Raw genomic sequence first — 25861 nt, forward strand, 5'->3', positions numbered from 1 at the left:
ATGACGTGGCGGGAGGTAAGAGTCTTATTATTATTTGCTTTGTGTTTAAATCCCTCATAACTTGTAGAATAAAAAAAAGAAGTAGCTTATATAACAAACAGCACGTATTTGTCCACCAGATGGACATTTTAGAACATTTAATTCATATGGTTATGAAGAGGATGTGTAACAAGTGTTGAAATACAGGTTACTGACACGGGGATGACTGGTTTGTGTATGGTGTACATTTTTTTAATGTCTATTTTAATGTTGTTAACACCCCCGCGTGTCATCATTTCTCACAGCTTTTGATGGCAGTAGAAAGAGTAGATGGATGCACGAAGAGATGTTTGGTGATCTAAATATAGGCCGCCTTTTTGTTCACGTCCCCTTTCTTCCTGGAGCTACGTAGTCGCCAGTTCTGGCGCGCCATTCTCGCAGAGCTGCTCGGCACCCTGGTCTTAGTCAGCGCCATACTGGGTGCCTGCGTGCCGGGCCCTGGAGAGGCACCCTCGGGACCCCTGTACCCGGCAGTGGCGGTCGGGGTGTCGATTGTTGCGCTGGCACACTGTTTCGGAGAAATAAGCGGCGCACAGGTGAATGTCTCTCGGTCACAGATTACATTCAATTGTATATTTATTTCCCTGATTGTTGGCGGTGACGTAGCAATTGTACTCATATACTTTACTTGAGTATAAGTACCAATACCACTCTGTAAAAATCCCCCCAAAACTAGAGCAGTTCAGAAGTAATATTTACTTCATGTGAAGGCCTTTGAGTATCCAAAATAAAAGTCATCATTATTGCCCCTGTTAGAGATATATTATCAAATATGACATCATATTGTATTATTTGACTTGCAGTCAGGTAGTTTAGTCTAATGTTTCCCAACATGGGGGTTGGGACTCTCAGAAAGGTCACAAGATAAATCTTAACAAAGTTCTGCAGCATAAATCTGCATTATATTGTTGGCCTTATCTTGGACCTATAAAAAATAAACATATAATGGATACTTTTACCTTTTTTAAGTCTCAAACAGTTATGTGATGAGCTTACAGGGAAAAGTCCCTGTTTGGTGGAACAACCGGACACTAGTGGGGACAAAAAGGTTGCATAGTTTAATCTGTGACAATGCACAATGTATTTTATAATCTTATCTTCTTCTTAAATGTAAAATCCTAAATTTAACTATAGCTGTCAGATAAATTAAATGAAGTGAAAAGGACAATATTTCCCCTTTGTAGTGAAATAGAAGTATAAAGTATCATAAAATACAATAGTAAACAAGCTTAGTTACATTACAGTTGTTATTGTTATTAATATTTGTCATTCCATGTTTGTATATATATATATATATATGTGTGTGTGTGTGTGTGTGTGTGTGTGTGTGCTCTGATCAGGTGAACCCGGCTTTGACTCTGGCTCTGTTGGCCACGCGGAAGCTGGAGGTCCTCCGGGCCGTTGTTTATATCGCTGCTCAGTGTCTGGGGGCCTTTTTAGCAGCCGGGGCCCTCTACCTGGCCCTGCCCATCAAAACCACCGCAGACCACTTCGTCAACAGGGTCAGTCCTCAGAGTTTTACCTTTTAAAGCTTAAAAGACGTTACATCTTACCCCCCTTTTTCTCCCTCAGGTTCCCATCGAGGTGAACGCAGCCCAGGCTCTGGGCATCGAGGTGCTGTGCACCTTCCAGATGGTCTTCACCGTGTTCTCAGTGGAGGACCACCGGCGGAGGGAAAGCTCCGAACCCGGACACCTGGCCATTGGATTAGCACACACTGCTGGAGTGCTGATCGGGGTGAGAGGAGCTTTCATGCTGAATTACGAGTTGTGCGTTTACTCAAGTGATCATTCGAAGTGGTTCCACTACTAAAAAAAAACACCTTCTCACTTTGTTATTAAAAACAAATACACATTTGAAGTCATCTTTCATCAAGAAACACATTTCTTTGCACTACTTTGTCTCGTTTATTTTTGTAAAACGCCAGTCTCGCATCATTTTATGTGGAATTCACGTGTACTTTAACTTCCCACGGTTTTTATCCAACAAGATAAATTCAGATAAATTGGACCCATAAGTGTCATAAGGTGAAATAATAAATGCATTAGTTAAACACATACAAATAATGGGAATCCAATCTGAATATCACATATTTAACTAAAGAATGGTATAAAACATGTGTACCACTAACTCAATGGACAGCCTGGTTCTTCAAAAGCAGACTGCAACCATGTCCAACTAAATAAAGCCTTTCAGGGACAATGCAAAGGTAACAATAGGAGACATTATGGTATATTCACCATATCATCTGTGCTGTGATGTGCTCAGGCATCACGGAGGAAGCCAAACCATGTAGAGAAAGATACTCTGCAAAAATATTAGATTAAAGCAGGAAGAAAAAAACAAACAATGACAAGAAACTCATTTTTCTTTGTGGAAATAGTTTTTTAGTTTGTGTGTGAATGTGTGTGTGTTGTTGTTTTTCTGTCAGGCGCGATTCTCCGGTGGCAGTATGAACCCTGCTCGCTCTCTGGGTCCAGCCATCATCACCGGATTCTGGGAAAACCACTGGGTGAGAGATCCAGAAAGCAACTGCAATATTACCGTGACTTTTCTTTTCTTTTTTTTTCTCCTCAATTTCTATGACTTTTCTATTTATGTCACACTACAACATGACATTGTTTAATTCTGGGGTTATGATGGTTCGATGACATCATACAACCCTATTTTCATTGCACACTATACGATGCCATTATTTCTTAAATAAAGAAATACCTCATTTAAATGGCATACTATGACTATATGACTATAGTACTATGGCTTTTTTATGCCATGAAATTCATCAACATGACCTCTTTATGACTCTTTTATGACGTAATATTCTTCAAGCTTTTGTTTTTTTTGTTGCATTTAGTTTCATTATATACTATATTATTTGTTATATTTGTATGTCATACTATTTTTAATAATAATTTTCAATTTATGGCATGCTTTAATATTTATATTTTGTGGCAGACTAAATTATTACTTTTTATGACATTTCTATGTCTGTAACTGTAACTGATTTTTATAAAATGCATTATGACATTTTTTATCACTTTAAAAAAAAAAGTTTGTAATGCTTTTTTTTCTGGTATACGATACCATAACATATTTTATGACAATTTCTATGCAATACTATTAATTTTGTATAACATTTATTTTAATACTAGACTTTTATGGCATTTCGTGACTTACTTACTATGACTTTGTGTATGACATTATGACAGTTTTATGACATCTTTAAGAAATACCATACTATGATGTTTTTAAGATGTTTCCAATATTTTCATTGCATAGTATAATTTTTAATGATTTCTTGTGACATAATATATCCGGGCTATTACTATGACATTTTAATGTCAGGGTTAACCCTACTTCATGGTATACTATACCATGATATTGTATAACTATGACATATTATATGATTACCTTTTATGGCACTTTATACTATGTCATTATTTATTACATTTATATGGCATACTATAATTACTGTTGTATTACTTTCAATGGCATACTATAAAATTACTTTTTAAATTATCTTTTTTTATATCATGTCATTTTTTTTTACAATTCTTGGAAACTTGCTATACTATTTTAATCCAATACTACGACGTTGTTCCCCCCTTTCTTTCATCCTATACCACTCTTAGTGACCCTACTACACAATTTATTTTGTCACAACATTCTTATACCATACTAAATTATGACTTTTTCCATTGTTATTATCATTAATATCGCCTCAGTTGTAAAGCTCAGTTAACATTCAAGCGCTTCCAAGATGTTTTACTCGTCTTGAACCATCCAGAAACGACATTCTCCCGTCTCTGCAGGTCTATTGGATCGGCCCGGTGTTCGGGGCGATACTGGGCGGCGTGTCCCACGAGTTCCTGTTTGCACGCAGCGCCTCTCGCCAGAAGCTGGTGGCGTGTCTGACCTGCAAGGACATCGAGATCGTGGACACGGCGAGCATGACGGGGTCGTCTCTGTCCACGGTCACGCAGAACGCCAGAGCCAAGCAGACCAACAAACAAGACAACAACTGAGGCCTCGCGCAAGAAAACAACGTCACGGAAACAACACGTGCATTCTGCAACATCAGTTTTTTCTTTGTAATATTTCCCACGTTAAGTTACATTAGCCCCCCCACAGGATACTTTATACCCGACCGTTTCAAGTTCAGTAATATTACGTTTTAATGCTTATGAATTGAACTTATGAGTCGTATCTTCTTTAAAAGTTATACAGTCTCACGTTTCAATTTAAAAAAAAATAATTTCAGGGTGTTGTTTACATATGGCTTCCACATGTGTGTGTATTTTTCTTTTCAAGAGACCGACATAAACTCACATGTTGCTCCGGTGGCAATAAATCCAATAACAAAAGGATGCTTATTGCTTTTAAATGTGCTTCACATTTCAGTGAGTTATCCTTTCAACGACCCTCCACTGAGGGCGACACATTTTTTGGCTAAAATGAATCTTTTTTTCCTTGTTGCATTTGTTTTTGCTGCATTATAAAAGGAGATGAATGTCACATTTGAGGTCCCGGTCGGCTGCCATTAGTGTAAGTCCAGACTGAGGCCCAATATTGTGGCATTCAATTGTTACTTTCAAATTTGCACATCATTAAAATATATAATGGAGATTCATTGAAAAAACCCTTCTGAAAAGCCCCCTCATGTTTGTCATTTTCAGGTTTCATCCTGCGTCTGTGAAGGCTTTGAAATGCTAAAGAGGTCCTTGCACTGCATTGTGGGTTCAACGGCGCCTCCCGAACACGTCTCTCATGTTTGCGTCTCTTCTCTTCGGCCTCCCGTTCACAATCAAATGGACCTTTTCACCCGTAATGGCTCGAAAGAAAGAACACGTTCAGTGGAAATAAGCTTTGTAATATGAAATGAATACGATGTGTGTGTGTGTGTGTGTGTGTGTGTGTGTGAGAGAGACTTTTTGTTTTCACAAAACTGTTTTTATGACTATCGTGTGTCATTGCCGTATTCGTCTTGTCTTAAAATATGTTTTGCATGTAATTAAAAGGGTCAGTTCAACAAAATTTCCCAGAAAAAATAAATTCAAGTAGTATTCAACCATGCAAAGAGATTGGTTTTCATTTGGGTCTCTTTAATTACTTGTAATAAGTGAGGACATGTTTTTTAAAATTTTTTATTTGTGTCAATTGTACCTTATGTATAATATGAATACAATAAAAAAGTATATTTATTCAATTTGAATATTCATAATTTAGGTAAAACATACGGCACACTGTATCTTCTGGATTTGACTGGAGGTCTAAAATAAACCATGTTAGCAATCATTATAGCAGTGTACTTTGAACACACACACATATATATATACACTATTTACACACACACACACACACACACAACGTGCACAATAGCTATAACTGCCACAGTGCCGCCAGCATTTTGCATTGTGTGTGTTCTTTCTAACATGTATAAAAGGGAGTCGAAAACAGCCCACGCAGCATTCTACATTCATCCCCCCCCCCCCCCAAACAGTGATGGCTCTCAACTGGTCAGCGCGATGCTGCTCAGTAACCCCACTGTGCCCCCCCCCCCAACACACACACACACACACACACCCCTGCTACCCTACTGCACCTCTCACTTTACCCCAGCTCCACACACATACACACACACACGCGCACACACACATGTGCGTGCACGCAGAAATTTCACGGCTTTGGTCGAAACGTCGTCCTGCAAAAAAAACACACGCACACACACACGCACACGCACACGCACACGCACGCCTGCCGAGCGCCTCCTAGAAGCCTTTGTCACAGCAGAAGACAGAATCTGCCGTATTATGTGAATCACTTTTGGTTCATCGCTCGTGTGATCTGTGTTTTTCCACACTTTTGGGTTTCGCTTCGCCCTCTCGTGTCTCCGACCGCGCCGCCGTTGGCTTGCGGAGCAGCGCCAGCGACCACGCTGAGCTCTGGGGCAATGTCAAGTTCACGGTCACGGGCCCTCTGCACCGACCGACCGCCCGCCGCCATTTTAACTCCTCTTAAAGGCAGCGCCTGTTTGTTGGTTTTTTTTCCTCCAGAACAATAAAACCGAAGCGATGAACGTTGACGCACACTCGCGGCGTCGCAAATAAAAGAAAGCGCTTCGTTAGCTGTAACTTCTTCTGCGCTTTAGTTTAATATGTATTTCTTCTCGTCTCCTGTCCATACGATGGCCCGCGGACAATAGTTTCACAGGGTCAGGCCTTTCAGTGCACGGGTCAGTTCAGCGCTGTTAGCTTTGGGCACTTCCGTCCGGGGCCCCAACTGTATTATCTGCATGTGTGTATATGCCTATGCCCGCGCGTGTGTGTGTGTGTGTGTGTGTGTGTAGTTTGTGTTTTCTGTCCTTGTCCATCAGCATTTGTGTCCCCTGTTTATGACAGTTATGAAATGTCAACAGACGACAAATACACGCCCCAAAGAAAACTATCTTCGCTCGGCTCCCCCCCCTCTGAATATAAGATGCAGCACTTCCTGTAGACTCTTTAGCCCAAAACTCTCTACCTCCCCCATTCTCGCTTTATCTGTTTCTCTTCTGGGATACTCTGCCTCTCTTTTTGGCCTCGTTCTGGGGGCGACAGAGGGGTTAAGTTTGTTTGATTTAGGATGACCAGCAATGCCACCGCCCCTCCGCCCCTTGGCCCTACAGGGGGATTATGGCGTCACCTGGGGCCCCTGGGGGGGTATTATAAAGCCCCTGTCTGGCCCTCTCCCCTCCGTCAGAGAGGCTAAAAGGTCCACCGGACACTCTGTCTATCCCCGTCTCTCTACTTTAGAAATATATCCCTTTAACATTGATGCCCACCTCCTCTTGACAACTGAGCTCTCCCGCCACACTCCCACATTATCTCACACCTATGTCTTTGCGACAGGTGGACGGAGGTGGCAAGCGAGCGCAGCTGAGTTGACTGAACCAACCCAGTCCATCGGGCGGATTCGTCTGTTGACGTTCTGAAATCCTGAGTGTTTTTTGTTCTTGTTTTGTTTTGTTCTTTTTTCCGGGCTGAAAAAAAAGGTAAAGAGACTCCCTGATTTTTTTTCTTTAAAGAGTCTTCTTCGTCTGGTGGAGAGCCTCAAGTGAACAGTCACCATGTGGGAGTTCCGGTCCATGAATTTTTGGCGGGCGGTCTTCGCAGAGTTCTTCGGGACCATGTTCTTCGTATTTTTCGGCATGGGCGCCGCCCTGCGCTGGACCACCGGGCCTCACCACGTCCTTCACGTGGCCCTGTGCTTCGGGCTGGCGGCCGCCACCCTCATTCAGTCCATCGGCCACATCAGCGGCGGCCACATCAACCCCGCCGTCACCTTCGCCTACCTCGTCGGCTCGCAGTTGTCTCTTTTCCGCGCCATTTTCTACATGGTCGCCCAGTGCCTGGGCGCCGTAGCCGGGGCCGCCGTGCTGTACGGGGTCACGCCCGGCAACATGAGGGGCAACATGGCGATGAACACGGTGAGGGAGAGGTTGAGTTCAACCGTGGGATACAATTTGTTATGAATTCAGGTTCAGTTCTGTAAAAGCGAGCTATTGAAACCCAACTAATGCTGTATGTGTCATTATTTCCAGTGAATTATATATTTGTTTCTTAAATAAAAGAGAACTGCATTAGTATATATTTAATAACAGCTCTGAGATTGATACTTTTTCATCCACCTGTGCATCTCCAGCTGCAGCCGGGCATCAGCCTGGGCATGGCCACCACGGTGGAGGTTTTCCTCACCATGCAGCTCGTGGTGTGCATCTTCGCCGTGACGGATGAGAGGAGAAACGGACGCATGGGATCTGCCGCCCTGTCCATCGGCTTCTCGGTCACCATCGGACATCTCATGGGGGTGAGACACAAGAGAAACGTAGACAATCAAAAATCTATTTTTTTTTAAGAACACAATGCAGTAACACGTGTCTTGTGTTTTTAGATGTACTACACCGGTGCTGGGATGAACCCTGCCAGGTCCTTTGCCCCTGCTTTGCTCTTCAGGAACTTCATCAACCACTGGGTAAGACCTGCCGTCTGACTTGAAGGTAACAATCTGAGCGGGGAGCCACAAATGACCTGTGTTGACCGATGTTTGCCGCTTGCAGGTGTACTGGGTTGGGCCAATGATAGGAGGCGCGATGGGCGCCATCCTGTACGATTTCCTGCTCTTCCCACGCATGAGAGGTCTGTCCGAGCGCCTCGCCACACTGAAGGGCAGCCGGCCCCCCGAGAGCGAGACCCAGCAGGACACCCGCGGGGAGCCCATCGAGCTCAAGACGCAAGCCCTATAAACCTGCCCCCCTTGCCCCCTTCTTCCGACTGGGGCCGAGGGACGAGGGACAAGGCCCTGAGCTACGCCGACCCCACCTCCCCCCCCCCACACCCCCCATGCCTTCACACAACATCGCAAAAATACTAACCCAAATACTCATCTAGACTAACACATGATACGATTTGTTTTCCAATGCCGCTGTAAGAAAAACAGACACACAAACAAACAGGTTCACAACCTTCAAACCTCAACACACAACAAGACTCCTCGAGCCCCCCCCCCCCCGAGTCCTCACTCTGTATTCTGAACTGGACATTGTGTTTTTGATATAATGGTGACCAGAACCTGAACCAGCAGCCACCTCGTACCCCGTCACCCCCAGCCCACCCGCCCGCCTGCTTCCTCCTCTCAGCCGGGCCTTCAGAGGAGCACCCTGAAATTGAGCAGAGAGGGTTCGGGAGGCAGGTGTTGGAAGGAGGGGGGGGGGGGGGGGGGGGGGGGGGGGCAGGATGAGGGTGAGGCGGGGATGTGGGTATGATATGAGAAGGGTAAGAGGGCATGGGCCAGGTGAGGGTGCAGTAATGGGGTGAGGGTTGGGGTTGGGGTAGAGAGGGCAACACTCTGGGTTTGTGGTCGTTTCAAGTTGGGTTAGACCAGTGAAGATGCTTTTCAATATTCATCTGAATTTATCTCCATTTTATTTATTTTTCTTCTTCTTCTTTTTTTTTTTTAAAGTTCCTTTTGTTTTCTGCACTTCAAATGGATGTATGATACAATTACATTTTACCAAGGTTTCACTATTTTTTCCATCACTACATTTTATCTGTGTGTTTGTGTTTGTGTGCGTGTGGATACCTCTGCAGCATGTGTGTGTGTGTGTGTGTGTGTGTGTGCAAGCGTGTGCGTGGGAGTGAGCGTGTGCATGTGTGTGCGCCTCCTTGTGAGTATGAGTGTGTTTTCAAGTTAGTGTGTATACATGTTTGTGTGTGTGTGTGTGTGTGTGTGTGTGTGTGTGTGTGTGTGAGAGAGAGATCAAGTTTGCAGATACACTACTTTTTATTTTGTTTTATTTTCATTACCCCTCTCCTGTTTCGTACCAATGACCGTGCTCATTTTGTCATCAGTTTTTAAGACCTGATCACTTCTCCTCCTCCCCTCACTATGGTATTTGCTATGATATTCATTTTTACATAAACCATCTGCTTTTTTTGTTCTGAACCAGCGCAATCCAAAAGGAAATGTTGTATCCCAGACTTTCGAGAGCAGGTCTGTTCACTGCAGATCGGCTGTGCAAGCTTTACATCATCGAGTCTTCTTTTTATTATTTTATCCTTACTGGGAGCACAAGGCGTTTCAATAAACATTTCAATGATAATAAACATAAAAGACTTGATACACGGCGTGAGTCATTTTTGTTCCTTTTAAATTTAGCACATTGTGAGGTTGTCTGGGCATTGAAAGAAAATGTGTGCAGCAATACATATTTATGACCAGTAGAGGGCGAAGCGAGCACATATCAGACTCACATTAAATATTTGATTTGGACTAAAATTCAATTGGACAAAAATGAATAATAGATGCTGAATAGTTCAGTGTGCTTTAATAAAATCACATTTGTAACAAGTTGGAGAAGTTTTAGGTATATATTGAGATAAAGGAAGGGTTGTAAGACAGGGTTTACCCGAAAGAGGACCTTTTGCTCGTGTTTGATAAGAAAACGCACTCATTTATCTTCTACTGTCTTCTGTTCTCGTGCATCATAGCTGATACACAACAGCATGGCTCCACCCCCAGAGCCCTATAAACAGAGAAAGACAGTTAAAGAGTAAGTCCGGTGATATTCTAAATGTTTTCTTATTGTCCGTGTAGCCAAAGCCTCGTTCCTCTGTGCCATTGTTGTATAAACACTACAAGAAAAAGACATTTAATGAGCCGTACTGTTTTTAAAGATTGACATCTTCAATAAGCTGAGAGACAGATGGAATTTGTCGGTAATAACATGAATATATTATCATAGAAGTCTAATGGCAGGTGGGAGAGAGACAGATGTAGCCTAGCGTGGTCAAAATGCCTTAAAAATGTCATAGTATATAGTATGTCATTAAAATTAATTAAAAAAACTAACAGTAGGGCAGGTCATAAAAAGTCATCTTATATGTTAAATAAAAAAGTCATAGTATAGCACACCAAAACATTTAAACAAAAGTCATAGTATAGTATGTCATGAACTATAAATGCCTCAAAAAAAGAAAATAAATCAACAAAAAGTCATAGTATAGCACGTCATGAAAGTATAGTATATACTGTATGTATAGTGTAGGTCAACAAAGGTCACAGCCAGGGAAAGGGTTTGATATGACTCCCCGGGCTCCGTAACCTAAATTTACTGTAATTCTCACAACACTCAGAAAAAAGACAAAAAACATCTAATTTAGAAATATTCATTTTTATTTTGCATATTCGTTTTAAATGTGACGTATGGCTTGGTTTATAACTTTACTAAAAAGAGACTCGTCGCTGAAGCATCCGTCTGTATTCTGCAGCTGAAAAAACAACAACAACAAGACAAAAGACTCTGACGGGCTCGGTCCTGACACTGACGTACACCGCATCGCTCTATTTCTCTCCTGCTCGACTCGTACACAAACAAACAAACAAACAAACAAACAGGCACCATGTACACTCACACATATTCAGGAAAACATCACCTACATCCAAAACACATTTACTTTGATATGTATTGACAACTTTGTAATTGAAGTATTCATAAAAAAACAACCATCCACGCACTCTTGCTCCAAAGGGTACAGGTTTTAAAAAAGAAAGAAAAAAATAGCCTAATAAGCCTGCTGCATTTAATGTGATGACTATTGTGTTTTAATGAACTAAGTCTTTGTCTCGGTAAATGCTTTAGCGGCAGCAATAATACAAAATACAAAATACCAGTGTCGTCTACCTTGCATCATGCTCGTCCTTTGATCATCGTCATTGCATATTCTGTTAAACTGTGATCATCACCGTGTAATGACTCGCCAAGCGGCAGATGAAACAAACGAGAGAGAAAAAGGGGAGCACGATTAAAACATTTTGTTCATTTTGAGATGAGAGACTAATAAAAAAATGACAAACTGAACCAGGTAGAGAGAGAGAGAGAGAAGGAGAGAGAGAGAGAGATCTCTAAGGCCATAGACAGAAAGGTAACCTTGAAGAGGAGGTAATTGGGCTTTTGTTTCTGAAAGAGGAACTCTTCGGCCTGGCTAATATCCAGCGTTCAGTTCGGTACCTTTGGAGGAAAACCGTCGTCTCAGACGCGACACTTTGCTCGTCGTCTTTACCTGCGCTCGCTCTCCGGCCGCACGGCCCTGCCTCCAACCTCGGGATCAGTGTGGTCAGACAGAAACATCCAGAAGATTACCAGTCGTCCGCCACGTGTGTGAAAAACATTCAGATCGAGTGCTGATGACTGTAGCGATAGAACATTTTCATCACCTATTACAACAACAATAATATATATATATATATATATATATATATATATATATATATATATATATATATATATATATATATATATATATATATATATATATATATATGAAACAGGAATGAGAGTGCTTTCTAAAAAGCCCTTTTGATTACATCACTCTCTCCCTGGGTGAACCAGTCCTGATGATGTCACAGGTCAACAGTCACTGCTGCTTTGAATCATCAGTTCGGGGGGGCTCCGCCCGAGCTGCTCACTGCATGCGGTCGGGCTGGTGCAGAGGGTAGTGGAGGAAGGCCTGCGGGGCGGCAGACATGGCGGTGAGCGCGGCCAGAGGAGGGTGGAGGGCGGCCGGAGGGGTCGGGGACGCCGGCGCGCCGCCGGGGGAGAAGCTGTAGCTGAGGTAGCCGGCGGAGGGCGACGGGGACGGGGCGTAGGGGTACTGCTCCAGTCCCGTGGGGGCGTAGTGGCTGTAGGCGGAGCTGTAGTCCAGGTAAGGGGAGGCGAGGGCCGCCGCGGCCGCTGCTGCCGTGGGGCTGAGCTGGGACTGCAGCACCAGGCTGGGTTGCAGGAAGGCCTGGGGGTAGACGTACTGCTGGGCGAGCCTGCAGGAGGAAATGATCAGGAATCATTAACTGATTAGTTGAGTTTCATCATTACAGTTGGTTTTATTTCTTAAAATGTGAATATTTGCTGGTTTACTTTGATCATAAACTGATTCAGCTTCTATCTTTTGGGCAGTTGGGCGGATATATTTTCGCGATACATGAAATTGTGAGACATTATAAAATATTATAAAAGCATAAATGCGCATTACCCACAGTCATAGTCTGGGGAAACTAGTGTGCACAGATACACACGACTGCACGTAAAAGAGGACCGACCTGGGAGGCAGCATTCTGTGTGTGTTTATATGTAAATACACATTCTGGCCACTTTCTCTCTCTCGTCACCTTTTAGTGCTTTCTTTAAACTTTCACTCTCACAAAAAACCCACAACTGGATGACAATCTTCATCTTCTTTTGTGCAAAACCAGAACCTGAGATGTCACCGTGACAACAGAAAGCAACGACTCAAAAGACGCGTGTTACTTTTAAATTGTCACATTTGTATTTTCATATCTCTAAATGGGTTTGAGTGACACCTGATTGGAGATGTCTTCTAATTTATGCTGATTGTACAGTTACAGTATATGTGCAAAAAAAAAAAAAAAAAAAACATGCCAAAAATAAAACAAGTGGGATAGAGGAGAATAAAATAAAATGACCACATCTATATCTGTGTCTGCAACATCGGATTAATATGTGTTCAGAGCTGTCGGTGTGAGATCTGATCCATTAAGTGTCACAGACACACACACACACACACACACACACACACACACACACACACACGCACACACACACGCACACACACAAAGTTGCATGTCTGTACAAGTTCTTTTCATTTTCTTTACATCCAAACATAAAAAAATCATATTAAGGCGGCGGCGGCGGCCGCCTCCTCCTCCTCCTCCTCCTCCTCCTCCTCAAGAGCAATTATCAGCGCCGTTGCCTTAAAATAGACCTCCTCCCTCGTGTTTTAAGTAATTAGCACACTGCCTGAGAAATGTGCAAAAAGAAAAGCTTTGTTCCAAATAACATATCACCGCTTCAAAAAGGAAAACGCTAAATAACATACGACACATTCACGATTAGTTGCATTTCTGAATAAAAAATATGTAGTCTGTGAATCGAATGCATGCGTACACACAAACACACACACACACACACACACCAACACACAGCTAGAGCGAAAGGAAATGAGAGGGAAAGGTCCTCCTCTGTCCTCCTGCTTTCACACATGTCCTTGCCTGAGGCTGCCCGCTTAACCTGAACTGCCTCAGTTACATCTGGCAACGAGCGAGAGCGATCATATCAGAAGAAGTGGGTTAAGCTGCTTAAGTAAAAAAACGATAGCGGCACGACAGTGTGCAACACTTGCGCTCCCGTGATCGGCACCTGCGGTGCAAACCCATTAACCTGAATGTGACCTTGTCACCAGGTGATCAGGGCAGAGATGATGATGCTGCTGCTGCTGCTGCTGCTTACCCACAAACAGAGCCGGAGCAGGGATCAGGTGGACACAACAAATACTGGGTACTGGGTCTTATCAGACCCACTCTGCTGTATACACAACACACACAGACACACACGCACACACACCAGTATGGATAGCATGCCTGACAATTATTCCCCCATACGACGTATTTCCATTATAAAGTTATTTCACCTTACTTTTAACTCTTCTCTGGACTTATCGAACACAACTCCGACTGAGGAAGCTTCAAGTCCCCAAATTTCTCCTCAACTAACTTGAATGATGGCCGGAAAAACACCCAGTTTCTGTATCTGCTTGTTTTCATTGAAGCCAAACTAAATTATACTTAAATTGAGTGTAAAATCAATGATTTTAGGACACCATGTTAACAGCTAACAGCTTACAGGACATGTTAACAGCTAACAGGACAGGAAGCGATTAACATCTAATATCTGGTTTTAATCTTTGGACAGATTCCCCTGTTTCCCGTCTTTATGCTAAGCTAACCGGCTGCTGGTTGTATATTATATGTATTGAACAGACTCAAGTTGTATCAATCCTCTCGGCAAGAATGAGAATAAGCTTGTTTCCCAAAAATGTGGACCTATTTCTATAAATGTAGAGTTGAACACATTTCTCTCTAATTCTGCCCGTCACGTTTGGTATTTTTTGTGAAACTTTCAAATGTAATATAAAGTTCTCCGGATTCAAACAATACAGCCTGTTATAACAAAGGAAAACAACACGCCTAAATAAACATCCACCAAACCAGCACACAACTAAAGCTCACTAATTAACAATTTGTATCTTGTTAGTTTAAATTGTACCAAAAAAAAAAGATTTGCTTTTTTTTAGTGTGGGTTGTATGCCAGAGTGTTTTTTTGGGGGGTTCTGAGCAGTTGCCAGGCAACCAGAGGACACTCCAAAATCACAGGTTGCCTTTGAAAAAATAGTCCCAACACATAAAAAAAAAACCTGTGAAGTCAATTTTTTCCATTTTAACAAAAAAAAAACAAAGTCTCAAAACAACAAAAGCTTTCGAGGTAACGCTGGCTCGATACACGAGAGGGTTTCTTTTAGTTTATAAAGGTTATGCATGTCAATAAGGATCTTTTTTTTTATTGGTAGAACGGTGAGAGCTTCCAATCGCTGTCAAAAAGACTAAAAGAAATATGTGAAGATCACCTTTTACAACTGACTAATTTGAACCGATCAGAGAAAACACACACACACACACACACACACATAAAAAAAGACTCAAAATCAGAAATCTCTTGTGTGAAGAAATAAAAAATGAGTGTCTCCATGTAAGACCACATCAGGCACAGTCAGCCATGGGGAAAATAGGTTTCCAGGGTCTCTAAGGGAGACCTGACAAAAAAAAAAGCAACACCACGAATAACCATGTAGTCTAATACAACAGTAATACAACAACAACAACAACAACAACAACAACACCACCACCACAACAAGTCAAACCGCAGCTGAAGCTGAAACCAGCGCCACTGTATCTCGTCTCTCCCAGAGCAGAAGTGCAGTGTCATTCCCTCGGCTGTGTGCCGCTGCCCGACTGATTCAATGTGACAGCGTGCCTGGCATCATTGCTGGCTGTCAAACACACACACAGACACACACATATATAATTACATACATATATACACACACACACACACACACACACACACACACACAGGGGGTGTAGACACTATGCAATTGATGTGTTTGCATGCCAAGGCACACATGCAGAAAGAAGTAAACATGCAAATCTGAAAGAAACAAGTATACACTCTTAAAAGGCTGTGTGTAGTCAGTTGAGCTTAGAAGAGGATGTGCGTGTGTGTGTGTGTGTGTGTGTGTGTGTGTCTGTGTGTATGGAGACATGGCAGGGCTAATTGGCGCAGCTGCATGGGTGTACGCTCACTCAACAGACCCACGAGAGCAGAATAACCTCCACCAACTCCCCACCCACCCACACACCCACCCACACACACACACACACACACACCCGCCCCCCTCCGCCCCCCCCACCCCTCTCTCTGGGTTCACTCCCTCACAGCCGGCTTCCTCTGCACTCCTCCTCACTGTCCTTCGTCAAAAAAAACCAGACGGCGGAGATAAAAGAGATCGGATGCACCGCTGAATAAAATAAATATAATAAAGAGGGTCGAGGTCGGGGACTCCCTGGGCGAAGGAGTGAGAGGAGTGAGAGGAGTGAGAGGAGACGGGAGAGATGCTTAGAGGTGAAGGATCAGCCATCATATCCTTCATGCCTTAGGACAGCCACGCTTTTAATAGTTCAGATCAGGGATGTGAGGGTGAGTCAGTCAGAGAGAAAAACACACATGACCCTCCGTCCTCTGTAGAGACACACACACACACACACACACACACGCGCACACACACACCTTGAGGGAGGGTGAGGGATAGCAAGGCCAACATCAGTTGGACACTCTGCTCTCATGTCAGACATTTTAATTAACATATTAATACAAACATTGCATATTTCCCCTACGCCACACATTCCTAAGTGATTACTGAATATTATCGTGGCGGTGATGGTTTCAGTGTGCATGAGATGTCTAATTGTACACGCTTAAAAGTGTAAAGCCTATAAAAGAGATTTATGTGTGCAGTGTAACACAATCTAAATATTCTCACTTTTCACTTGTTGCACATCCAACATTTCAAACATCCAGTTCCAATCCATCAACAAGAAATGAACACACACAAAATATTGTTATAAAGTTCAGTTTGTTAAACATCACGTGTCTGCAGCTGCTTCACAGTAAATGTCCTTTATTAAGAATATACATGCAGTATATATACATTATTAAATGGGTTAGAACTCTATCGTGTCAATTATTACTCCTAATAAAGCATCCGGAACTTCAGTATAAATAATTAACAATTTTATAATAATATAACGTACGGTTGTTGTATTCATCTTGTGTGAAACATGTAACGTATTTATTCTTTATAAATATATATTGATAACCCATAATTCATTATTCAAACCTGCATTCAAATCATTTGTACGCATGTTCATATATTTTTTTTTTCTGTTGAGGATTTGTTGGCAATCAATAGATTTGATTTCTGTGTAATCAATCACAAACTGTTTACACAGCGATTATAGTTGTTGACAAATAAACAGGGAGGCAGGAGCTGAAATGGGAGTTAAAATGCACAAAACAAACATAATACAAATGCAGATTAAAAAAAAGATTAAAATCATCTTTTAACAGACAACGGAACAAAATGGGAGCTTTCTGTGCTATGAAAATAACATTACCTTAATTAGGTCCCAGGATAAGAGACATATACACTTGAGGATTCGCCCCCTACCTAAAGCCCCCCCCCGCACACAGAGAAGATAAGGAGAGATAATTTAGAGGGGGAGGAAGGCAGCCAGAGAGGAACCAGGGGAAGAGAAGAGGAGAGGAAAGCGGTGGAGGAAGTGAACGTATATCCAAAAAGGAGTCGGTGCCGTTTTATGATTCACTGGATGTTTCACCGAGGAACCTTTGGACCATAAATCCACACACAGAAACGTGGAACCACCGGCCATAAAGCTCCAGTGCACCCAGCCACAGGTGTCTGTGTCCCCCCCCCCCCCCCCACCTCCCTCCCTCCCTCCCCCCCCCGCCTCGACAGGAAGCACATCCATCTACGTTCCTTCTCCCAAAGAAATAAACACACAGAACATTTTTTTATCTTCTTTTCTTTTTTGAGAAGAATACGAAGGCAGACAGCAGGCAGCCATGGGCAACAGATGCCCGCCCCCCCCCCCCCCCCCCCCCCCCCCCCCACACACACACACACACGACTCAGCTGTACCTCAAAGCCACAGTTGTCTTTATTTGAGTTTGTTTTTTGTTTATTGTTATTTACTGTTTCCTGTGTGGGTGTCAGACCCCCGAAGCCCCCCGGGAGCACACCCCCCCCCCCCCCTCCCATGCAGAGGGGGCAATAAAAGACCTGATTTTATTGCGACAAGTCGTCACATCTGTCTGTTAGACATGAAGCACAGCTGGATCCAGTGTGTGTGTGTGTGTGTGTGTGCGTGTGTGTGTGAATAAGGCCTGGCTCCATCCAAAAGGATGGACAATCCACCTACAATCCACCTACAAGCTCCTCTATAGCTCACTAATTAACACATTATACATAATTTACCTTCAGAGGTTCGGAGGATGTTGTCCCCACTGCAGTATTGAGTGCTAAAAGGCACACAGGAATGATTGATTATCGTGTGCTTTCAACCCCACCCCCCAAAACACACACACACACACACCAGACTCATTGCAATTGTTGGGAAAATTGGTGCCTTATTAATGCGACTATCAGTCAGATGTGACAAATCCACATAGAGTACAGTTTATTTTTAATTGTTTCCCATTTCAATTTTCAAAACCAACTGGGGCTCATTTGAAGCCTCCGCCTAAATAATGTTAAATAATGTTAAAATGTCACAATGTTATCGAGAACACAGACTTAATATGACTACGTAATATAGATTGACAAAGTATTTATCTGGAATTTCAGTTTATTTATCACAATTTAACCCCAAAAAACTTGTAATAATATAAAAGCCACAACAGTCATCTTGTCCCTTTACATACAAATGTGTATAAAGGTTTTATATTCTGGGGAAAAAAGAAAGCACTGGCACTAGATCGGTACCTAAAACCAGGCTCCTGTTCTTTAAATCTGCCTTCTTTTAAAAAAAAAAATCCTAACCTATATAACGCTTGTCCCTAAAAATAAAAGTCCTTCACTTGTTCGCCTGTGACTGCAGTCATACCGATCACGTCAAAAGACACGTCCGCCTCGGAGCCGGACAGATGCGTCCTCAACATACATTTATATAAACCGAAACATATCGAGGTTTGACGGGCGGTGCGCTTCACTTCCCCCTCGTCTAAAAACACGTCTACTTTGTATATTCTAGAGAGGCTTTAAGCCAATCGGTTTAAACACATGAGCTCACTCAGATCTCCAAGAGATGAAAGAAGAAAGAAAAGAAACAGGTCGTATTGACATGTTTTCTTCTGTGTGAGTCATGAAGATGTTTTGAAGGTTTGTTTACGAGGATTTGGGATTTGATTGAGTTTTTCCCCCTTATTTTTTAAATTGAATATTCGCCGCTATATGCGTTTTTTTCATATTTCTTAGACTTAAATGATTAAATCAATGAACAAAAAAATAATTAGGTGCATGTTTAAAATGCGTGGCGGTTCAAACTCAACACAGAGAGTCATTTAAAAATGAGTCCCCACTATAAAATAAAAAAAAAATCTTCAGATCTGGAGTCAGCTCTCAAAAAACGTTTTATTAAGTCTTTATAAACAGCTCTAAATTCTCTTATATGAATCGTGTTACCGTACTGACCAAATTATCTTCTTTATGGGTCAATCTGCTGGTTATTTTCTGGATTCGTTGATTGAGACGGGGGGTTCAAATGAAAGATCTTGTATGGTCCAACCAACAGTCCCAAGAAACATTCAGTTTACAATGACACAGAATTGAAAGAAAGACAGATAAACACACATCTGTTGACTCCCGATAGACAATGAGCCACCTTTCCGTGTGTGCGTTTCTCCATCTTTTGTTCCAAAGTCCAAATCCGTGCGACTCTTCCTGGAAGCACGGATTTAAAGTCTTCCTTCGGCCTTGAATGTCTGGTGTCATTGCAGGAGACCATCAATCAACCCATCATCACTCATTCATAGACTCATCTGGGTCAGCCTCAATTCCCTCATCACTCATTCAGAAATTGAGGACTGCAATATTAATAGCACTCAGAACAGTTGAGGTTTTTAATGGACTCCTCTGTAGCCGCGAGGAAGCAGGAGAACAAGTCTGTGTGAAGAGCTCCTTTTTTTCCTTCTTCTAAAAACACTACGCCATGCATATTCCTGAAGAAACGCCTTTAAAATATCACGGATCCCGTCTGTAACCACCCAAAGACTGACACGTTTTGCACTCCTTTTCCCCCCCAAAGAGCAGATCATTCACCGTGAAAGTCAACACCACAACTGACAGCTGTGTTGACAATACCCTTCGCCTAAGATCAACAACAACAACAACAACAACAACAACAACAACCCTCATGCACACTCTACTGCCCTGAATCATCCTCCGTGTCTTCACTCTGAGTCACTAAGGTTTCCTCTGGAGTTCACGCACCGAAACTCAAAGGAATTATTAAATACCTGACAAGTCAAGGTACCTCGTTACAATTTAGTAATACAGCTGGAGATTATTTTCATTATTAATTCATCCGCCAATCATTTTTCCCAATTATTCCTTTTGTCTATCGAGCCAAAGATGTTTATTTTACCATCATATATGACAAAGAAAGCATCTAAGCCTATATAATATTGGAAAAGTGTTTCACCAGCAAAATGTTTGGAATTTTTTTGCTTTTAAAAGAAATGCCCGAGGTGATTAATATGTCTTCAAAGTTGTTCTCCGGTTGATCGATTCATTGTTGCAGCTCCAGTTACATTGCTACAAACACGTAACGATTTGGGCTCGTGATCCTCACAGGAAACAACAAAACTACTTAGGAAAGGATTAATGGTTTGTGTTCAAATATGTTAGTGGCGTTATTTTACGTGACAAATAAATCAACGTTGACTTCTCGGCTCACACAGGGCACGAAAAGTGTCAAAGGTCGGTTTAGTTTGACCCATCCTGTGTTTTTGAGCCCTTTATACTCCCCTGTTTGCAGGTATAGCTCTGGACGCTGTATGAAAACAGCCTGCTCAGCTTTATGTGTTACCGAGAAGGACAGGACAGTCTTTCTTATGGTTTTCTTCACATTCGGTATTCTCCGTGGGCAACGGGAGAAGCCAAAAAGGGGACCAATCACAGTTTTTTTGTGGTCTCCATGTATCTCAGCGTCCACTGCAGCCCTGACGCGTCGTTACATTTATTAGGCCTGCATCTTTAACCCCTTGATGCAGGGCTATGAATTCAACCCGAGATCCTTTTGTGGGATTTGTTGAGCTCTGGGTTGAGAACCCTGGCCTAATACACCCAGAGATATTAAATAGATATGATATGATATAATGTCTCTGCATGCACGAACATGAGGGGGCGGGGGCGGGGGGTTGGGAGATAATAGAGAAGGGATGCAGGGAACTTTCACTAAATGGCTTGTATCCTCAGTAAAGCCCAAGTCATGCGTGAAAGAAATTCAGAATTGAGCTTCTCATGTGTTTAATGGCCCAGAAAGAGAGAGAGAGAGAGAGAGAGAGAGAGAGAGAGAGAGCGAGAGAGGGGCAAAATCCAAATATGACGCAGACAGAGATACGGCTGAAAAAAACGTCTTTGAAGAAGAGCTTAAACAAGCATCATTTGTGGCGTCCGCGATGGCTTTTCTTTTGCCATTGCAGAGTGGCATTAACTACCACAACGCCAGTGGAGAACAGGAGCGAGTGCTCACAAATGTCAAGGACGGAGGAGTGAGATGTATTGTGTTGAGGAGGAGGAGGTAGGTGAGAGTGAGAGAGAGAGAGAGAGAGGTGGAAATAGAGGTATTGATTCTTCTCCGTCTTACCCGTATTGCCTCTGAGCCCACGTAGGATGGACTTGCTGAACTCCAACAGAGAGACCTGCAGACAAAGAGAGGCAGCGATGAAGACGGATGTTTCAGCTGCCGGCTGCACAGACAACGAGCAGACGAGGACCGATTCTCCACCTCTCGGCCTCGGCTCGGATGTAAGCATGTGCAAGACGGCATATCTGTTCCTCCCTCAGCAGTCACACAAATGATAATACAAACACACGTGACCTCTCTGCCAGAGTTCACCAGGAATCAGCTGAGGCTGAGTAAGAAAGGAGAAATCTCTCCTCCTCCTCCTCCTCTCCGCCCTTCCTCTGACTTCATGTCGACATTCCTCAGGCTATTCATTCCTCCGTTACTCCTCTATTTACTGTACAGCCGTCAGCGCTCCTCTTTTGTTCAAACCTACATCTAAAACGCACGTTTTCTTTTCTTCGCCAGCACAAAGAGGAGACAGACGCTCCGTTATTTTATTCTCCGGAGCGGTGCCGTCCCCCTCCTGCTCTCCTTATTCTCTCCCTCTCCCATTCTCCGGAGCACACGATAACAAAAAATACCAAGCGCTGCCATCTCCCCATCAGCTGCGTGCTTTGCCCCCCGGGCCCCAGAATGAGGACACACACACACACACACACACACACACACAGTCGGTTGTTGTTGTTGGCGCCAGTGTTTGTCAATCACACCTACACTCGGCAGCATTGCAGCCAGCAAGCTTTTTAGAACGAAGCAGCGAGGGAGTGCATGCTGTCGAGGTCTGGTGTGCAGCGAGATGTCGGAGGGGGGGGGGGGGGGGGGGCTGGTGGTCGACACGAGGAAGCCCGGCGGCGTGAAAGCTGCGCGTTGAGTCAAGACAGTGAATGCATCGTGGGGATGAGCGAGTGAGGAGCAAACCGGTGGGTTTACCACACTCACCCTCAAATGTGTGCATATAGTCATCGGTCTCTCTTGAAGTGACCGTTCATCTCCCATCAAAGCTAGAGACTATCATCAGGACTACTTCGATAGCTCGCCTTGTGTTTTTCCTGCGATATTTGAGTCTTTGAGGAGCGCCTGAACACCAAACATTCACACATTAAATCTAACAAAGCCGTCCAAAGACAGTGGCGGTTTGAGGCGACATTCAGGATCTCCTTTGGAAACCCGAGAAATACAGAAAACATTACGTTTATGGCGATGGACCACGGATCTTGAGTTAGCTCCCCGCAAAGCCATCTGCTACCGGTACGTTAGAACATCAACTCGTCATTAAATTGAGTTAAACTACAGATCTGAGATCTGTTTTTATAGATCCTTTCGGTACAGGAACCAGAGGGGCTCGGGAACAGGGATGACCCTTTAGAAAATCTAGGTATGTTTAGAAAATCTCCAGCTTTATCCTTCACATGATTTGTAGGTATTTGATGAAAACATAGCAATAAAAAAAAAAAAAGCAACAACAACTGATATGATGGCGTACATCCAGTGATCTCGTACACTTACTCGATTGCGAGCTGCGAGGCTTCGCTCCGAGGTACGCCAGGTTTACGTTGGCCTTCCTGCCGTCGATGATGGGGTTGGCGTCTTTGCACGCCCTCTCCGCTGCTCCCCGGTCCACCATGGTCACCTGCGGACAGCATCACGATCACTCTTCAAGCTATACTTCACATGCATGCGAAAAGCTTCTCCATGGTCTCTCCAAGACCCAAGAGCGGGGACGCTCGAAGGATTCAAATCGCGTTGCTATACAATTGCGTGAGGAGACATCGACTCCGGCTCATGGAGACAGACATCATTTTTTTGTGTGAATGCTTCCAGTGGAGCTTATATGTAGGAGGCAGATTTGGGTTATTTATTTTTTTGCACACTTTGCTGTCAAGGATGAGATACTGGAAATCTACCTTGAGGGAGTTTGTTGAGGAGTGGGCAGATAGCAGTGGGAAGGGGGTTAACACACACACACACACACACACAAGCACACTAATATGTGAGGGAAACTAGAGCTCCACCACCAACAAATGGGACACTGAAAGTAAAACTGCCTCCGCTCGCTTTCGTTTCGCGGCGTCAGACTCTGGAGTCTTAACAGAGGCAGCGGATGGTTTGAGAAGCGACTGCAGAGAAGTCAGACCGCCGGGGATGAAATGAGGTCGCCGTCCCAAAACAGCTCTCGCCGCTAACACTGGTCACTCAACGGCAGAGATCATTTCAACTGCATCTCAGTCCAATCACACATCAAATCTCTTCTTATCTCTTTTTTTTTTTTCACACGCACACAAACTCACAGTCTCTTATACAAACAACCTAACACATCCTGCTAGGGAGGGGGGGGGGGAGGGGGGGGGGTGGGGGGGTAGGAAGTCAAAATTAAACTGCTGCAGCCTTATCTTGCAGAGCCAACTGACATGTCACACCTCTGTGGCCACTCTCCCCCTCCCTCCCTCTCCCTCTCTCCCTCTCTTACACAAACACACAGTGGGAAACAGAGACATCTGTCCACAGCTGTAGCAGCTCATCATTATCATGTCCTAATGCTGTACACTTATACTGTGTGTGTGTGTGTGTGTATAAATATATATATACACACACAGTATGCGTCACGCTCGCTCTTCGCCCACTTCTAGAGATAATTTATGAAACAATCTGCTCAAGCTTCAAGCATGTGACTGCCACCACCAGACACACTGCACGTGTTGATGCATGAACAAAGTGGCAGTGTGTGTGCATGCGTGTGTGTGTGTGTGTGTGTGTGTGTGTGTGTGTAGCCTCCAAGGCAATACTAGAAAGAAAGAAAAAATACAATTAACCATGAAGATAAAGTCGCTTATAACTCATCACCGGCAGCTACCAGCTACAGATGTGAGTGTGTCTCCAGCTCCCTGACCATCCAACTGAACTACAACCTTCATTAACCCCCCCCCCCCCCCCCACACACACACACACACACACACATACACACACATCACTCTACTGGTGTCCACAACATGCTCGTTTATTCCACCGGAACACAGCAACTGAAATGCACTCACAAAGCCATATCCTCTGGACTTGCCCGTCTGTTTGTCTGTGATCACCACCGCCTCGTCGATGTCACCGAAAGTCTCGAAATATTTCCGAAGTGATGCGTCGTTGGTGTGATACGGCAACCCGCCGACGAAGATCTTGGTGTGAGTCGTGTCTTTCTCCATGGCGGTGGGGTGCATTATTTCTAACGGAACCCCGAGCAGCTGCCCTAGAAACAGCGGAGAACTCATGCGGCTTGAGATAAATAAAAAAATAAAATAATTTTAAAAAAACACCCGAAGGATGACACAAAGAAAAACAGCAGCAGAATAACTTTACGCTCTTTGGACACCGGGAGGCTATAATAACGACAGCGGCGCGTGCATGGTTAAAACACACGCAGCCTCTAGTTGCAGCGCACACGGCTTCTGGGTGTGTGGTGCTGCTGACAGGTGTCTCGGAACCTCATGCCTCCCGTCTCGGAGAGAGAAGAAAAAAAGAAGAGGAAGAGAGAGAGAGAGAGAGAGAAGAAAAAAAGAAAAAAGAGGAAAAAAAAGCCAAGTCTTTTAAGCCTCGCCAGGCGCGTCTTGTACCCGCCCACTCCGCGTCTGGTCCAATAGATGAGCGGTGCGTCTTTTCCATCGACGCAACACCAGCCTCCTGCTCCACCCTGCTGCGCACGCACACACGCACAGAGACAAGCACAGAGACAAGCACGCACACACACACTCTCACACACACACAGGAACCCCTTGAATATATATAGTTGAATATCTAATGTGCTGATGAGCAGGCATCAAATGTCATTTAAAGGGTGCAAAAAAAAGATGATTATTATTTGACATGGTTTTGTAGAGAATCTGTCTGAGGAGGCTGGGAAAGCAAAAGATCTGAAAGTCAATACAAATTATAGGATGTGCCGAGATCATTGATAAGAATTACACATCGTCACATTGTCAGGGGACACATTGTACATTTTTTTGGTTTTGACGTCATCACCACAGATCATATATAACCACATGAGAAGTGGACGTATGTCATCGTGAAGTCGGCCATTGGTTCGTGGACTGACGTTTTAAAGCCTTGAGTTTTGTCATTTTTGTCCGTCGCCATCTTGGTTTTTGAAACCACTGAACTCTGCACGAGACATTTTAAGAGACCGAAATGGTACAATTCATTTTTAGGAACTGGAAACACATTGCGAAAGAGTTAAAGTTGCATCATCTATATTACTCTGGAAATGTTTTCAATGTAGTTAGAGGGAATAAATCAAGAGATACAAATAGGGTCATTTTCTGATAGACTTCTAGACATACAGACTCCCAAGAAAATATATATATATATATATATATATATATATATATATATATATATGCTAACATCAGCATTTAGCAGCCGTGTTAACGTTGGCTAATTAGTGCAAAACACAAAGTACATGTGAGGC

The 25861-nt window shown here is 43.5% G+C and overlaps 3 protein-coding genes across 3 annotated transcripts; 2 read left to right on the forward strand and 1 right to left on the reverse strand.

The window, feature by feature from the left end:
• On the forward strand, positions 1-4064 carry LOC117733853 (aquaporin-4). Its single transcript, XM_034537757.1, has 6 exons — positions 1-15; positions 384-575; positions 1380-1541; positions 1612-1776; positions 2471-2551; positions 3852-4064. Exons 1-6 carry the CDS (start codon positions 1-3, stop codon positions 4062-4064), a joined length of 828 nt encoding a protein of 275 aa, XP_034393648.1.
• Positions 4065-7144: 3080 nt separating this feature from the next.
• Positions 7145-8320, forward strand: mipb (major intrinsic protein of lens fiber b). Its single transcript, XM_034537050.1, has 4 exons — positions 7145-7504; positions 7720-7884; positions 7969-8049; positions 8135-8320. Exons 1-4 carry the CDS (start codon positions 7145-7147, stop codon positions 8318-8320), a joined length of 792 nt encoding a protein of 263 aa, XP_034392941.1.
• Positions 8321-10728: 2408 nt separating this feature from the next.
• rbm38 (RNA binding motif protein 38) lies at positions 10729-24972 on the reverse strand. The gene is made up of 4 exons (XM_034536632.1): positions 24444-24972; positions 22918-23041; positions 21430-21484; positions 10729-12390 (listed from the first exon to the last, which is right to left on the reverse strand). The coding sequence occupies exons 1-4, from the start codon at positions 24666-24668 to the stop codon at positions 12039-12041; spliced, it is 756 nt and encodes a 251-aa protein (XP_034392523.1). The 5' UTR covers positions 24669-24972; the 3' UTR covers positions 10729-12038.
• Positions 24973-25861: the final 889 nt, after the last annotated feature.

The sequence above is a fragment of the Cyclopterus lumpus genome, chromosome 7 (genome assembly GCF_009769545.1).
Source record: "Cyclopterus lumpus isolate fCycLum1 chromosome 7, fCycLum1.pri, whole genome shotgun sequence".
Taxonomy (NCBI): Eukaryota; Metazoa; Chordata; class Actinopteri; order Perciformes; family Cyclopteridae; genus Cyclopterus; species Cyclopterus lumpus.

Excerpts from the sequence above, each read along its gene's own strand:
- LOC117733853 (XM_034537757.1), top strand. Across the intron at positions 1,542-1,611 it reads CAGACCACTTCGTCAACAGG|GTTCCCATCGAGGTGAACGC; the intron begins GTCAGTCCTCAG and ends TTTCTCCCTCAG. Across the intron at positions 1,777-2,470 it reads CTGCTGGAGTGCTGATCGGG|GCGCGATTCTCCGGTGGCAG; the intron begins GTGAGAGGAGCT and ends TTTTTCTGTCAG.
- rbm38 (XM_034536632.1), bottom strand. The coding sequence starts at position 24,668 with ATGAGTTCTCCGCTGTTTCTAGGGCAGCTGCTCGGGGTTCCGTTAGAA. Across the intron at positions 21,485-22,917 it reads GCCTCGCAGCTCGCAATCGA|GTCTCTCTGTTGGAGTTCAG; the intron begins GTAAGTGTACGA and ends CTTTGTCTGCAG. Across the intron at positions 12,391-21,429 it reads TGGGCTCAGAGGCAATACGG|GCTCGCCCAGCAGTACGTCT; the intron begins GTAAGACGGAGA and ends TTCCTCCTGCAG.
- mipb (XM_034537050.1), top strand. The coding sequence starts at position 7,145 with ATGTGGGAGTTCCGGTCCATGAATTTTTGGCGGGCGGTCTTCGCAGAG. Across the intron at positions 7,885-7,968 it reads CCATCGGACATCTCATGGGG|ATGTACTACACCGGTGCTGG; the intron begins GTGAGACACAAG and ends TTGTGTTTTTAG. Across the intron at positions 8,050-8,134 it reads GGAACTTCATCAACCACTGG|GTGTACTGGGTTGGGCCAAT; the intron begins GTAAGACCTGCC and ends TGCCGCTTGCAG.